We start from the raw sequence: 15,628 nt of genomic DNA, 5'->3' as shown, positions 1-15,628 counted from the left end.
AGTGGGGCATGCATACAGGAGGCAGCAAATCAATGATTCTCTCTCATCATTGATGTTTCTCTCTCTCCCTCTCCCTGGCTCTCTGGAATCAATAAAAAAATTAAAGCAAAAAAAAGAATCAACCAATGAGTGCATAAATAAGTGGAACAACAAATCAATCTTGCTCTCTTTCTCTTTCCTCCACCTCTTTCTCTCAAAAATCACTTTAAAAAAAGAGAGAGAACATAGGGAGAAAGACATAATTTATGGAGCTGGGTAGTTTACATAATGGTATGCCCGTGACAAGCTTGGGAGGTGGGCTCCCTCAACTCAGAGAGGTTAAGTAACCTGCCCACCATCACACAGCTAGATAGATGTTAAGTCCCGATTTAAATCCCTGTTTGTCTGACTTAAAAGCCCATGATTTTTCCAGCATTCCTTTAGACTTTATAATAGAAGGGGGAGTGACATTTCTATCTTGAAACACTCGTTTGGCTTAAGAAGACATCTTATACTGCTGTATCTTTATCATCAAATACTCTTTCTGTGTGAAATGCTGTCCACAGTTCACAGTGCAGTGACCCGGTGGCTGCCACTCTGCCGGTCCTGGTCTCTTTATTGTGTTTGTAAAGCACTTTTAAAAACGGCACCGTGACCCTTCCGGGGGGTCCAGAAGGCGGAGGCTGCTCCTCCTCCTTCCGCTGACAAGAGCTCTGAGCTCCCAGGCGGCGCTGCACAGCCCGTGTCTGACGACAGCAGAAAGCGGCTCCCGGCTCCGCATTTCACTCCAGGCCCATGACGCCGGTCTCTGGGAGTGTCCTTCCCATCGCGGCCAGAAATGTGATTTGCAAACGTCTTCCGGGGCAGGAACTGGGCTGTGGCCAGCCCTTCCCGAGCTGCAGGAGGCCCCGCGGAAGGCTTAGGGATGGCCTCCGCGGGTTCGGAGCCCCCTGCTGTGGCCGTTGTGTTCTGTGACCTGCCTACTCCTGCATCCTGTGTGCTAGCAAACACACAGGCTATGGAAGGCGCTGGCATTTTACTTTCAGTAGCAATGGTGTACAAAATACAAAATAACCGCATTTCTTTTTGAAGTTCTTTTGTATAAACACCGTAGTTTCTCTTCTCCCGCCAAGCAGGGTAGCCTGTGTTCATTTGTTTCCAGGAATTTTTCTTTACACAATATAAACTCGTTCCCGCAGCCGGGAGGTAAGTCCACAGCAGCCAGACCCTTCCTTTGGAATTAGGTACCGGCCCCCTGTCCTCCCCTGGGGACACCCACAATCAGTCAAGCAAACCCACTGAGCACCCCCTCACTGCTCACGTAAGTTTACATGGCTTTTCTAAAATGTGCACAAATTGTTCAGGGAACCCTGAATTTTTAATTTACTTGTTTATGATTTCAAGTGTTACTTTAAGGAAGGTCCCATCGATGTTTCTTGTATATTTACATCTTCATGTTTGTTTGTTTGTTTTTAAATATATTTTTATTGGTTTCAGAGAGGAAGGGAGAGGAAGAGAAAGAGGTAGAAACATCAATGATGAGAATCATTGATGGGCTGCCTCCTGCACGCCCCCTACTGGGGATCGAGCCCGCAACCCGGGCAGGTGCCCTTGACCTGAATCAACCCCAGGACCCTTCAGTCTTCAGGCCAACGCTCTATCCACTGAGCCAAACCAGCCAGGGCCATGATTTATTTTTAACCCACTATTTTGAAATGCAAAACTCAGTGAATTTCGTGCTTGGTTTTATTTTGAAAAACAAACAAACAAACAAAAAAAAACAACAACAACTCATATTTCTAGTCTCCTCCTCCCCTTCTACTTACCTGCTGTGCATTCACGAATATAAAGGCTCTGATTTTTGAGCATTTTCATTGCTTGAAATTTTGAATGAATTGGTGCTTAAAATGGTAGAATGAGACAAATGATTGTCTACTACACCCACACACATTTAGCCGGCCACAGTGAGAACACACTGTTAGTGGAGTATTTACAAGCAAGCGACTTACTTCGTTCTAAGAGACATTTTCCACATTTTACCATTTCTGAGATTGAGAAAGGCCTTACAGCCAGTGTGGTCAGAGCATTGATTCCCAGTGCTTTTCTTTCTTGGCGTCTGATAGAGACCGATGCTGCATCGTTAACATGGTAGCACCTTAGACTCGAGTGAATACAATACATACGAGGACTGTTCACATGTTGGGCAGATGACCTCGTGTAATCCTCCAAGCAATCCCATGACCTAGGTGCGATTATTCTCCGCATTTCACAGAACAAGGGCCTGGATGGAGGAAGTTGCCCCACTGCCTGTCGGCTCCACCACGGGCTGCGGCAGGCTGAGGACAACTAGCTGGGGTGTGAGGGGGGCTTCGATTCGTAACTTCCATGGTATAAAGACTCCGTGTGGCCAGCAGCAAGGCACCAACAGGAAGTCACTGAACATAGAATCGGGAAGAGAGGCACCAGCACGTGAAACACATCACCGGTTAGAAGTCACCCAGGAATACACGTGGCATAGGTCCCCCTCAGAAGACCCCGTTAGCGGCCTTTCCCTGCCTCAAACCATGCCCAAGCCCCATTAGCTTAATCTAGACCCAGTTACCCCTGAACTCTACCTCACACTTACTATTTCCACTTACCTGAACCAGTAATCCCCTTTTTTCCTTTAGTTCAAATTGAGTTTCTATCACTTAAAATTAAGAGTATTGATGAAACCCTGGCCAGTGTGGGCATTGTCCCGTGCACCGAAGGGTTGCCGGTTCGATTCCCCGTCAGAGGACATGCCCAAGTTGCAGATGGTCGATGTCTCTCTCTCCCTCCCTCTCTCTTCCTCTCTCTCTAAAATCAATTTAAAAAACATATATATATATATTTGTATTTATATTTATATTTAAAAAGAGTACTGATGAATACAGCAGAGACTTACAAGATGTGCTAAGAATTACTGTTTAAACTTTGAAAGTCCAGTGTAGTCACAAGCAAAAGATTTTAATCACGTGAATGATGTGGTCAGCGTATTTGACTTTCTCTGGCTGGTCCTGAGGTGGAAGCAGGATGAAAAATGAGGAAGCTGGTCATCGTTGCCCAAGTCCTGACGTCCTGGGCTGTTTGCCGCAGGGGCTGCGGTGGCCTCTTGGACTGGCGGTGGCTCAGGGTGTCTTGTCCTAAGTCGGCCTGGCCATCACCCATTTCTACGTTTAGTCTTTCGGGACCCTCTTGTGGCCGTTCTCTGACTTTTGAGAAGTTGACCAACTCAGGGGATGATTGAGATCTAGATCTTTGGTTCTCGGGGGTTGTCCAGCTGTCTCCATAGCCAAGTGTTGAGAGATCTCCTTGACTTCTTCTATGTCATCATGATGACCACCCAGCCGGAGCGGGACTGAGCAGATGCGTTTTAAACTGAGAGAATACAGTGCACCACATCATGGCCACTATGACAAAAACCGGAACGTCGGCCATCACCTGTACGGTGCTTCAAAACCAGGAACCCCACGGCCCAACCCAGGAAAGAAAATAAATCCCACAGGCCTGGGGGTTAGTTCAGCAAGCCAACTAGCTTCGTTCCTTCAGATGGGCATAGTCTCTTTATCTAGCCTACTTTCTTTCTTTCTTTTTGTCAAATATATTTTTATTGATTTCAGTCAGGATGAGAGAGAGAGAGAGAGAGAGAGAGAGAGAGAGAGAAACATTATTGATGGGAGAGAATCATTGATCATCTAGTCTGCTTTCTTGATCCAAGTTCAGCAAGAAGCATTAGCAGTGATCGAAATGCCCAGGACCACTGAGCAGGGACTCTGGAGCCACGCTGCTGTCTGTTCCTACCCGTGCCAAAGGGCTGTGGCTGATCTGTGTCCCATCGTGGGCAGAGTGGTTGGTGCTGCCGTAACGTCCGCCAGAGCTGGTGAAATGTTTGTCACAGCCATTTCATTTGTATGGATTTCCACATTGAACACATTGCTCTGGCTGTTCGGAGGAGGCAGCCATTCCGAGAGAGAGAGAGAGAGGGAGAGAGAGAGAGAGGCTGGATAACCGAGACAAGTTCGAGCTGCCAGCCTTGCTGCTTTATGGGCTTAGGAGGGTCTCTGCTCCAGAAAAGTCTTGAGTGGGCGACGCGCTGCTGTGCTCCCATGAGGCAAATGTTTGATCTTCAGCCTGGCCACCGGGAGGGCACTGCTGGGGGTAAGTTGGCAATGCCCATTGTGGGCTCTTCCTCAGTGAAGTGGGGCACTGTGCTAACTCATCCTCGGAGCAGTTTTGCTGTCAGGGCGTGGCAGACAGATCTCTAAGCAAGAAGGGAGCTCTCTGTGAGTTACAGCTCTGACACTTGAGATGTATGTGATTCTGAGTAAGTTTCTTACTATCTTGGTGTTTCAACTCCTCATTGGCAAGAAGCCATTCTGTTGCCCGAGGCTGTGGGGGAAGTCAGAGTATTAACGTACCCTCACATTGATTTTATCTTATTAAAAGTCCAGCATTGACTATAATGAAGTGTGAATCAGAGGAAATAGCTGGATTTGTTTTCCAGAGCAGCATTTAAAACGTAGAAAATGTCGAGAGCATAGGAGGTATTTTTCAGGCAGTTCACCCACAGGCCAGCAAGTGGACGCGTGAGTCCCGTGACTAGGGGACGCTCAGGCTTATTCGTGGCGACTGAAGAGATGTGTTTCTCTCCTGTGTCAGACACAGTAGCTCTGGTGGGTGGTTTCACATCCGCACTAATGGTCTACTTCAGGAGCCTCTGCTTCTTGAATTTTCCCTGGGGAGGAAGCCAGAGAAGATAAGTGAGGGAAGGAGATGCTCTTCAATGACCCATCATTTTCATTTTGGTACATTTGTGGAGGAAGGGCATTTACCCTGTTATGTATCTTGGGCTTTAGGACAGATCCATGAGCTGGCCCCTCACTCCCTCCCTTTCTCCCTCCCTCCCTCTCCTCCTCCTCCTCCTCCTCCTCCTCCTCCTTCTTCTTCTCTCTCTGTCTCTCAGAACTAGGCTTAAGAATAGCATGAGTGATATTTTCTTTGGAAAGACTTCAGTGGTAATGACATAGCATGTCATTCCAATGTCATCAGAAGTATTTGCCCCTTTGAGGAAGGTTCTGGGCCAAGGGCCTGTAATCTGGGCAGGGAAACATCTTTCTGAAACTCAATTTTCATTGGAAGGTAGGTTTAGTTTTTATTTCCTTGCTTGACAGTTCTACTTTGATTCATAGTAATCCTATCTAATAAAAGAGTAATATGCAAATTGACCGTCACTCCAACACACAAAATGGCCGCCCCCATGTGGACACAAGATGGCCGACCCAAGATGGCCTGCAGGGGAGGGCAGTTGGGGGGGACCAGGCCTGCAAGGGAGGGCAGTTGGGGGCGATCAGGACTGCTGGGGAGGGCAGTTAGGGGTGACCAGGTTGGCAAGGGAGGGCAGTTAGGGGTGACCGGGCCGGCAGGGGAGGGCAGTTGGGGGCAATTGGGCTGGCAGGAGAGCAGTTAGGCGTCGATCAGGCTGGCAGGGGAGTGGTTAGGGGGTGATCAGGCTGGCAGGCAGAAGCAGTTAGGGGCAATCAGGCAGGCAGGCAGGCGAGTGGTTTGGAGCCAGCAGTCCTGGATCGTGAGAGGGATGTCCAACTGCCCGTTTAGGCCCGATCACACTGGGCAGTCGGACATCCCTAGAGGGGTCCCAGATTGGAGAGGATGCAGGCTGGGCTGAGGGACACGCCCCCCCCCCACCCCCGTGCATGAATTTTGTGCACCGGGCCTCTAGTAATTTATAATATAAGTAGAAAAGCCCAAGAAGTTTACAGAATGTGATTGAGAGAATGCTAAGCAGTACCACCCACTGAGCCCTGCAGGCCTGGGCTGTTGGCAGCTGATGGCTATCCGCTGTGTTCCCTTGGAGACTTGCCCGAAGTGGGAGCAAGCCACCTTGCCCAAAATTATTTCCTGACGGTAGCCTCCTTCTTAGGATGGGTCAGCATAGGGTATAAAGGCAGGGCCCCTTGCTTCAATCTGGTACAACTTTGGGGGGACACCCAGCCCCACAGCTGCTGGAGGGGTGGGGGAGTCTCTGTGTGACGGCACGGAAGGCCACGCCCAGCTTAATCTCGCTTCCTTCCCTCCCCACAGGTTTATTCCCAGAAAGTTTCCTGCACACAAACCTCCCTCCAGCTCACAGTTCATTTCCCAGGGAATCTAACTGTAACAATGACCAAAGTATTTTGCATAGGGGAACCATGTTATTCTACTTTTCTCATGCCCTTTCTCAGAATCAAACATTACTTTTCTTTTTAATCCTCACCAGAGGATGTGTTTAATTTATTTATAAATGTTTTTTATTTTTTATTTGAGAGAGAGGTGAGAGAGAAACATCAACTGGTTGCCTCCCATAAGCCATGACTGGAGATCGAACCCACAACCTGGGCATGTGCCTTAACTAAGAATCGAACCTGCGACCCTTCAGTGCACAGGACGACGCTCCAACCAACTGAGCCACCCGGCTAGGGCTAGACATTTCTTAAAATCATGTCCTCATTGTTACATGAAAACCCTTATTTCATTAAAGAAACTTTGAAGTTGTGTTCCATCAAGAGCTGCCTTCAGAACATGGCTTGTTAAGAGATTTTAAGCATTAGCATCTTCCTCAAACTTGTTCAGCTTCCATGATGTAATCTAATGGACACAGAATTCAAAGTGGCTTAAACACACACAGGAAGATGAAGTGGTGTATGGCTTGTTAACAAAATCAATGCTGTGAGCCGCTTCCTGTGATGGTTGCAGGATCTCCACGTCTGACTTGCATCAGCGCGAAGTGAGCTTCCCTGCCATACCTATCTTTACAGCTTTCCAGGTTGTTTATTTCACACCCACAGTCTTCAAAGCCGAGAGAATGCAAGGCTGTAATGTTTTCTTTAGCAATTAAATGCTAATGACCTGACGTTAAATCAGTACTTTTTCAAAACTGGCTTTGGTTTCTTGAACCTCCTAACTCTGGGTGATAACTTTTTCAAAATTGTGATATCATGTGCTCTTAGTTGTTTGACTAGACAGCCAGAACTGCCCGGTAGGGTGGCCAGTCAGCAAATGAAAACACAGGGACCCATTAAGAATTTGTATGTTGCAAATATTGCAGGGGCTATACTTACACTAAAAAATTATTTATTGTTCATCTAAAATTCAAATTGAACTGGGTGTCCTAGATGTTATCTGGCAACCCCAGACTCAGGCTCCTGGCCGCCCCTGGGCCGGGCCCAGGCTGTGGAATCTGCCCACCTGTGCCTCTCATCTGGGTGAGCAGTCCTCGGGGCCAAATGGACATGCCCACCCATTCCTACTCCCTCCTTATACCTTGCACTGGGAATCTGCAACTAATTCCCAAATCTCCCTCCTAAACTGCCCTGGATGTGTTTTCTGGACATTCGTTTTGGCCTTTTCCCCAGGACAGAGTTTTTTTGTTTTTTGTTTTTTTTTGTTAATTTTCACCCAAGGATACTTTTTTTTCATTGATTTTTAGAGAGAGTGAAAGGGGTGGGAGTGGGGCGGGGGAGAGAGAGAAACATCCATGTGAGAGAGACACATCAATCCAGGTCCATGCCCTTGACTGGGATTGAATCTTCGACCCTTCGGTGTGCAGGCTGCCGCTCTAACCACTGAGCATGCCAACCAGGGCTGTGTGTATGTTTTAAATGAAGGGAGTTCTTTTTATTTTTATCCTCACCCGAGGACACGTACCCGAGGACATGTTTAGAGGTAGGAAGACGTGTTAAGAGATAGGAGGAGAGAGAGACTGGAAGCGTCCTGAATGGGGATCAAACCCACAACCCAGGTATGTGCCTGGACCAGGAATGGAACCAGCAACCTTGAGGATTGCACAGGACAACCCTCAACCAACTGAGCCGAACCGGCTGGCCGGCCGGCATATTCTGTGTGTTTTCTGCTGGCTATCAGGGGGTGGGCCCAGTGAGGGCCGAGACAAGTTTCCACTTACAACGCACAGCTTCCATGTCCTTCCCCTTGAACATTTCCATTTGTTTCGATTCATCTGCTTTAGGGGGAATTTCCATGTAGACATTTTGCCAACAAATGGGTGTTTGTAAAAAGAAACTGTAAAAAGAACCCATGTCGCCATGAACAGCAAGGACACTGCAAAGTGAATCTAGTGTCTTAGGCCTTTGAGGGGGCGGCTCAGCTCTGCCCGGTGATGGGCGCAGTGCTGGCCGTTCTCCAGGGCCCTGTTGGTTTTTCGAAGGAACACAGCCCAGTTGTACGTGCAGTTTCTGGTTTGTCAGGGAAAAAAGAAAAGTAAGTAGAGGGAAGACCCAAGAGAAAAGCAGGCTTCGGTGGAAATTCCCTGCACGGGGCTGTTGGTGGTATGGACAGTGCTTACTTACCCTCACAGAAGGAGTAAGTTAATATTTACCTGTGGCTCGGGACTGCATGGGCACACCTGTGCTGGTACATAACAAGAAGGGATTTTTGAAAAATGGCTTGTTGTTTGTTAGGATTGCATTTGGCTCCATGTAACCGGAAGCCAACTAGAGCGGCTTCCAAACGTCAGGGGTCGCCCTGGCCCAGGGCTGGGTTCGTTGGAGTGTCGTCCTGATACATCAAGGTGGGGGACTCAGTCCCTGGTCAGGGCACGTACGAGAATCAACCACTGGATGCCTAAAGAAGTGGAATAACAAACCGATGTCCCTCTATTCCTCTCTCTCTCTCCTTCCCTCTCTCTCAAATCAATTAAAAAAACCCAAAATGCCAGGTGTTTATTTCCTCCCGATGCTCCTGAGGACCCAGCTTCTTTCTGCATGTCTCCTCTGCAGAGGGCTTTGCTTTCATCCTCTGCTAGCAAGTGGCCACTGGCCTTCTAGACAGGAAGGGGGAAGGTGAAGGGTAAAATAATGTTGCCAACTTTGTCTTCTTCTTAAATGATTTATTTTTTAAAAAAAATATTTTTTATTGATTTTTACAGAGAGGAAGGGAGAGGGAGAGAGAGTTAGAAACATCGATGAGAAACATTGATCAGCTGCTTCCTGCACACCTCCTACTGGGGATGTGCCCACAACCAAGGTACATGCCCTTGACCGGAATCGAACCTGGGATCCTTCAGTCTGCAGGCCGACGCTCTATCCACTGAGCCAAACCGCTTAGGGCTTAAATGATTTCTTGGAGGTTGTGACTAGCTAACTTTGCTCACCTCACACTGGCCTCTAATGTGTGAAAGAGCCAACCCCAGCTGCAAGGGAGGCTGAGCGGCCAGTGTTTCTGCTGGACGCTGCTCGCCCAAACAGTGTCTGGGATCTCTTAGAAAGGACAGTGGAAAGCAAGATACTGGGTAGGCCGTTAGCCTTCTCTGCCACTGGTGGACAGCAAACGCATTCTTTAAAAAAACAGGCATTTTTCCTTCCAACATACATAAGTCAAGCCCATTTCCACACAGCACATTAAATAGATATGAGTAGAATACATAATATTTCTAGCCCAGCTGACGTGGCTCAGTGATTGAGCGTCGACCTATGAACCAGGAGGTCACAGTTCAATTCCCATTTGGGGCATATGCCTGGGTTGCGGGCTCTATCCCCAGTGTGGAGCGTGCAGGAGGCAGCTGATCAGTGATTCTCTCTCATCATGGATGTTTCTATCTCTCTATCCCTCTCTCTTCCTCTCTGAAATCAATAAAAATATCTTTTAAAAGACAGTATTTCTAACCAACATTAGTGCTATTGATTTGTCCACAAGTTAGCCCATAGGCTGGGAGATAGTCTCTCCAGGTGTTGCTGCTATACGGTAGATCTGAGCAGCAGCCAGTCAAAACATCTTTACATAATGGAATTCCTGCCAATGCCAAAATTTACTGTACCATTACACTTCAAAAGTAAGTTTAAAAAGCAGAGTATTGTGCATCTTTGTTACAAACGCTGGGTTGTTAGCAGACACAATATACCTCATTTTAAAATGCAAACATGAAAGCTAAACTTACAGTATTTTCAATGCGTGCTCTAATAAAAGGCATGAAAACAAGGCCAACATGGCCCTTGACCCGCTGGAGCTTATCAGCTACGAGGCTATAACCTAGTAGGACGTTTGGCTGTAGCAGTGGCCTGATGGGTGCCAGGAGTGAGTGGCACCCGGCAGGAGGTGGGTGCAGTGGGCACAGGAATCAGAGGGAGGTCTCCTGCTTTTGCAGAGGGCAGCCCCATGGTCTTCAGCAGACTATGACAACTAAAAACACTGGAAGAGCCGCTATACCTGGAGAGCTATGCCAAGCTGCCGGCTGAAGGCCAAGGCCAAGGCCAAGGCGGAGCCTCCAGGTAACACCGGAAGAAGTTGCATCACCCGCAGGCTCAGCTGGCTTATGAAGCCGAGTTGCCACCTTAGAGTGACAGAACCGGAGTGCCTTCACGGAGGATGAGTAACCGCAGTTCTAATGGTAGTAACCACACATCCTGTTCCAGGCCCTTCAAAGTGTCCGCTTGGTCAGTGGACATCAAACCTCAAAGTGCATTTCCAACAGAGCCCTGCCGATAGTGCTGCCGGCTGGTTAATTTAATTCATTTAACCCTGCACTCAGAACAGTTCTTATTGCAGGAAAACCTTCCTAATTTGTCGCAGGAAAATGCGCGCTTTCTGTGAAAAGATGGGAGGACATGAAATTTGGAGATTCGGTGTCGTTTTCGCCTTCGGGACCTGCTGAAGTTGGCATGGGGATGATTTCCGTCCGAGGGGCCTATGGAGACGGCAGGGCAAAGGCATTTCTCAAGACCCTGCCGTGCGTCCTACTCTACCTGAGCGCAGGTGCCCGGGAGGCGGAGAAGGCAGCGCGGCCGCCTCGAAGGAAACGACGTAGAAATAACTCGCGGGTGGGACGCCACGCCTCCCGCGGCCCCGCCCTCCCGCCGCCTCCCGCGCGGCCCCGCCCTCCCACCGCCTCCCGCGCGGCCCCGCCCTCCCACCGCCTCCCGCGCGGCCCCGCCCTCCCGACCCGCTACGTGGCGGCGCACCGGGCGGCGGTCAGGTGGTTGGGAGGCGCCGGACGCCTCGGGGGGGCGGGGACTCGGCGTCAGTGGCAGCGGAGCGAGGAGGAGCCGGCGGCGTGGTCGGAGCGGGGCCGGCGGCGTGGGGAACGCGAGGTGGCGGCGATGGAGCGCGGCGAGCCAGGTGAGGGCGCGGGGCGAGGTGGGGGGCGCGGGCCCGGATGGGGGGCGCGGGCCCAGCAGGTGCACGGCGTCCTCGGCCCCGCCCGCACCGCCGGCGGCAGCTCCGGGTCCGATCGCGCTTCCTGCTGTGACCCGGCTGGAGGAGGGCGCTGGCGGCGGGAGGCACCGATGTAGAGAAGGTTCTAGGAGGCGGCGACCGGCCGAGCTGCGTTTTGGGGGAAGGCGGCGCGGAGCGAGTGCCGCACAGCTGGCTCTTGTAACGGCTGGAAACTGAGGACCGGGGACCGGGTCCTTTCGCCTCTCAGTGTGGCAGCAGGACCCCTCTCTGTCCTCTCCTGGTGGACGTGGGGTTTTGTTGGCGTTTGATCTCATGGCGATGCTTGGGACGCAGACTTTTAACATGCCAGGTGTGCGCAGCCGTGGGGTGTGTCTGTGGGTTTATTTGGGGGTGGGGGCAGGCGGCTTTCCATAGGAAGGGTCTTCTTTTACCAAACCTCAAGATGCCGCTCCACCACACAAAGCCCAGCCTGTTCCCACTGCCCAGGGCGCGCGTGGTTCCGAAAGCTGGGTGCGGCGCCAGTGCCTTGCGGGGGTCCTTGTTGAGGTGTGTGGCCTTGCAGGGCAGGTCCAGCTTTCAGGGCTGCTACCTCCTGGAGGAACTGTAACAGATGCGCAACACGCTTTTAAAAGATGCAGAAATGCTAAAAAACACAACCGAGAACAACCGGGCCATTTTAGAAAGTTGGGGTAGAAATGATAGTTGTTTTGAGCCTCAACACAACAGTTTTCATTTTTTGCTTATTACCCTCCAGTGTTTTCCTTCAGGCTTATGTGTTTTATGTAAATAAAACCATATTTCATTGATACAGTTTTGTACGTTACTTTTGAGAAGTTGTAAGATTCTCTCGAGCCTTCCAACCCTTACTTTCTCACCCATCTCTCAACTTACTCTCACACTGAGCACTTACAATATGTAATATGTATTTTACATATCTGTATATGTAAAATACATATGTATATATACACACGCACACATGTTGTCTATGTTTTTAACTTCTTGAGGGGAGAGGCATGTCCTTTATCTTTGTCCAGTGTTGGATAACATGGTGATTTGCACATAGTAGCCATTCATATGTTAGAGTCAGAAAACTCATCACCAGCCTGCTGTGTGTTGTGAGGAGGAGGCAGGGCCACCATGTAAGCCAGCAGCCCTAATTTTGAATGGGAACAGTTGGGGCGTCCAACCTCAGCATGCACATTTGTCCATGTCTTCCATTGCCATAGTTAACACGAAGTGTTTAGAACGACCATGCTTGGTACTTGTCAGTAGCTGAGTCCGACTTAGGTGAGTGGAGGGACTGACTTGATTGGATTTTGTGTTCTAGCTCCTCTGGTAAGAATCAGCCGTTGGTGCGATGCAGTATTCCAACTGGCTGCCGCACTCTGCTTCGCTTTTGTAGGACTAGTGTGTGTGTGTGTGTGTGTGTGTGTGTGTGTAAGACATAGTCGTGTTAGTCATTTTTTTTGTGTGTGTGTTTTTTTTTAAATATATTTTTATTGATCTCAGAGAGGAAGGGTGAGGGAGAGAGAGATAGAAACATCAATGATGAGAGAAAATTAATTGATCGGCTGCCTCCTACATGCTGGGGGTTGAGCCGGCAACCAGGGCATGTGCCCTGACCAGTAGTTGAACTGTGACCTCCTGGTTCATAGGTCGACCCTCAACCACTGAGCCACACTGTTAATCCTTGCTTTTAATCATTATTCCTCTTCAAGTGGAGGGTATGGAGACTGGTCTCAGAATAATAGGTGAGTCACCTGCTTGGGAAGGTCCCCTGTGCTGCTGTGCTGGGTGACGACCACGTAGCCTTGCCTTACACTGCTGGTTCCACCTGCCTGTCTCTTTTGCCTTTTTATCGTATGTTCCCACGGCGCACAGTAGGTGCTCAGAAATGTCTGGGGGTTACCTGCAATGGAGGGGAAAATGCAGGAGCCCCTTCCAGCTGTCAGAACCGCTGGTGACCTTCCAAGTTGGACTCTCAATTGCTCCTTCCTCCTGTCTCCTGCTCTTTTTTCCTCTGTAATTTTAAAGGAAGTGGAGCTCTGTGGTCAGGGGAGAAAGTTGCTGATGAGGCTGTGCAGGGCTTGGGGGAGGGGTGAGGTTTTGAGCTGGTGGAGTGGATGGCTCAATCTTCAGTGACTCAGGGAGATGCCTGGCTTAGCGTGGAGGCGGGGCCTAGGATTGTAAACCCTCCTGTTCACTAGCAAATAATGTTGGCTGAAGCAAGGCTTATCACACTCTGCTTGGCTCTTGAATTGCGATTATTTTGCATAGTTTTTAAAACCAAATCAGAACATTTTTACTGAATATGTGTGGACTTCCTTGCATTTATCTGTCCCTTTAAAAACACACCTCTAGATGCAAAATTAAATGCCCTGCCTCTTAAATGCATTTCTCTATTCAGAGTGCCTCCTTTACCTTCTTTCCTATATGAAGCTGTCAAAATGTATCCTTTGTGTTCTTCAGCAGAGCTGCAGAGTTTGGAAATGAACAGTTTTCTTTGTGCCTTCAGTGGCACATTCTAATACTCTACAGTGTCAGGCTCCGATTCTAATAGTTCTCACCGTCCTCCGTACCAAGACTTTGTATAAAATGCTCTGCTTAAATGGAGAGCTCAGCCAATGTCAAGTGATTTAAAATATACCGGAACCTGCTGATGCCTGTTGAGAATTTCAACGTGTTAAGCCCCGCACAGCACGTCTAATGTGTGTGGCATTTCCTGTTCTGTGCTAACTAGTGTAAACACGGTAAAAAACCTCCCTACTACTTTTTATGGGGCTGAATAAATATTTATGCTCACTACTTTGTTAGTAATAACCTCTAGTTTGGCACCATTATATGGAAGTGATAGTCAACTAGTCACTAAGCGTTTTTATGTTTGAATTACACACACACACACACACACACACACACACACACACACACTTTATTTTAAGGGGGGAAGGAAGGCCAAAGAAAATGGGGAGGAGGGAAGGCTGAAAGAAAACGGTGACACTGTGACTTCAGCATTGTAATTATGCCTGAGCGAGAACACAAATGTGAGATGTCGCTTACTTAAAAGTAAAACAATACGGAGACGCTGGGGAACAGGGAAGGTCTGCTCACGGATCTTTAGGTGTGAGCCACCCAGGGTCTCGGTTTCTTTGGCCAAGTCTCGCGTTCCATATGGTGCTGATGTCTTTGTTAGCTCACACTCACTTCCTGCATTTATTTTTGTGCGGAAGCCTGCCCTGGTCCCCAGGGAAAAGCTTAAGTGGTAGGAGGAGGGGTCATGAGTGGTTAGCAAGATCTCAACGCAGAATAATTCATGCACACAATCTAAACAGATAACTCCAGTTTGGAGCCAGAAGAACACCCAACCCCCTGACCTTCTGTGCTACTGAGTCTTTTGTTGTAGGTGCAGGTCGTTTTATTTTCCTTTTGGGGTTCATTATTTATGTTTTAATTGTTGGCTGCATTTAACCTCCCTCCGGAGACTCTGCCAAATGTTACTTAAACTGGGTGGGGACCAGCTGTACAGAAACCATAACCTTAGCGATGTATTTTTATTAGTAAATAGCCAAGGGATTTAATGTTTAGTGGAAGTTAAAAAATGTCTGAGTTAAAAGTACTTTTCTGGTGGTTGAGAATAGTTGTTCATTTTAGCGAAATCAGTAAATACAGATGGAGAAAAAGAAAAGAAAACCACTTGTAATCCTACTCTGAAAAGCCACTGAGAGCATATTGGTTCATAGCCATCCACCTATCTAAATTTCTCAACAACTCCCTAAGTAATCTCCTTTGAATTTTTCATTCTATTCCTTGCCTTAAAAAACAAAACTCACTATATTTTAAAGCACTTCTCCAGCATCATTTTGACTAGCATGGCCAGGTAATTAATGCACATGACACAAAATTCAAAATGACTAAAAGGTTGCAAAAGGTAAACCTCCCTGCCACTCCTGTCTCCTGGGCTATGTCCCTTGGATGGCAATGCCACCGCCGTTACCAGTGTTTTCTCTACTCACCCAGAGAGTCTGTGTATGTAGTTTCACATACACTTCTACTTAGATACATAATGCTGTATGCACTTGTGTGGCTATATGACATACACAAATTGTTTAGCGCCTACCTTCACGTAAATACAGTGTGCTTTATTTTTTTAATTTTTTTATTTTTTTGATCCTCACCCGAGGATATTTTCCCATTGATTTTCAGAGAGAGTGGAAGAGAGAGGGAAAGACAGAACTATTGATGTGAGAGAAACACATTGATTGGTTGCCTCCTGCATATGCCCCAACCAGGGTTGGGGATGGGGAGGAGCCTGCAACTGAGGTACGTGCCCTTGACTGGAATCAAACCCAGGACCCTTTGGTCCGCAGGCTGATGCTCTATCCACTGAGCAAAACTAGCTAGGGTGAATACAGTGTGTTTTAGAGGTCATTTGACTTGTAGAGTGGCTTCC

At 48.4% G+C, this 15,628-nt stretch overlaps 1 protein-coding gene across 6 annotated transcripts in view; it reads left to right on the top strand.

The window, feature by feature from the left end:
* The first annotated feature begins 10,975 nt into the window (after positions 1-10,975).
* The window catches only part of TPD52 (tumor protein D52), a 73,378-nt gene continuing 68,725 nt past the window's right edge, over positions 10,976-15,628 (top strand). For all 6 annotated transcript variants that reach the window (XM_080646939.1, XM_080646938.1, XM_080646937.1 and 3 more), the window contains exon 1: positions 10,976-11,124. In XM_080646939.1, the coding sequence (XP_080503065.1) occupies positions 11,106-11,124 (19 nt within the window). In that variant the 5' untranslated portion in view covers positions 10,976-11,105. The remainder of the gene's footprint in view (positions 11,125-15,628) is intronic.

The sequence above is a fragment of the Plecotus auritus genome (genome assembly GCF_963455305.1).
Source record: "Plecotus auritus genome assembly, chromosome: 11".
NCBI classification, from domain to species: domain Eukaryota; kingdom Metazoa; phylum Chordata; class Mammalia; order Chiroptera; family Vespertilionidae; genus Plecotus; species Plecotus auritus.
This window is presented reverse-complemented; position numbering and strand designations above follow the sequence as displayed.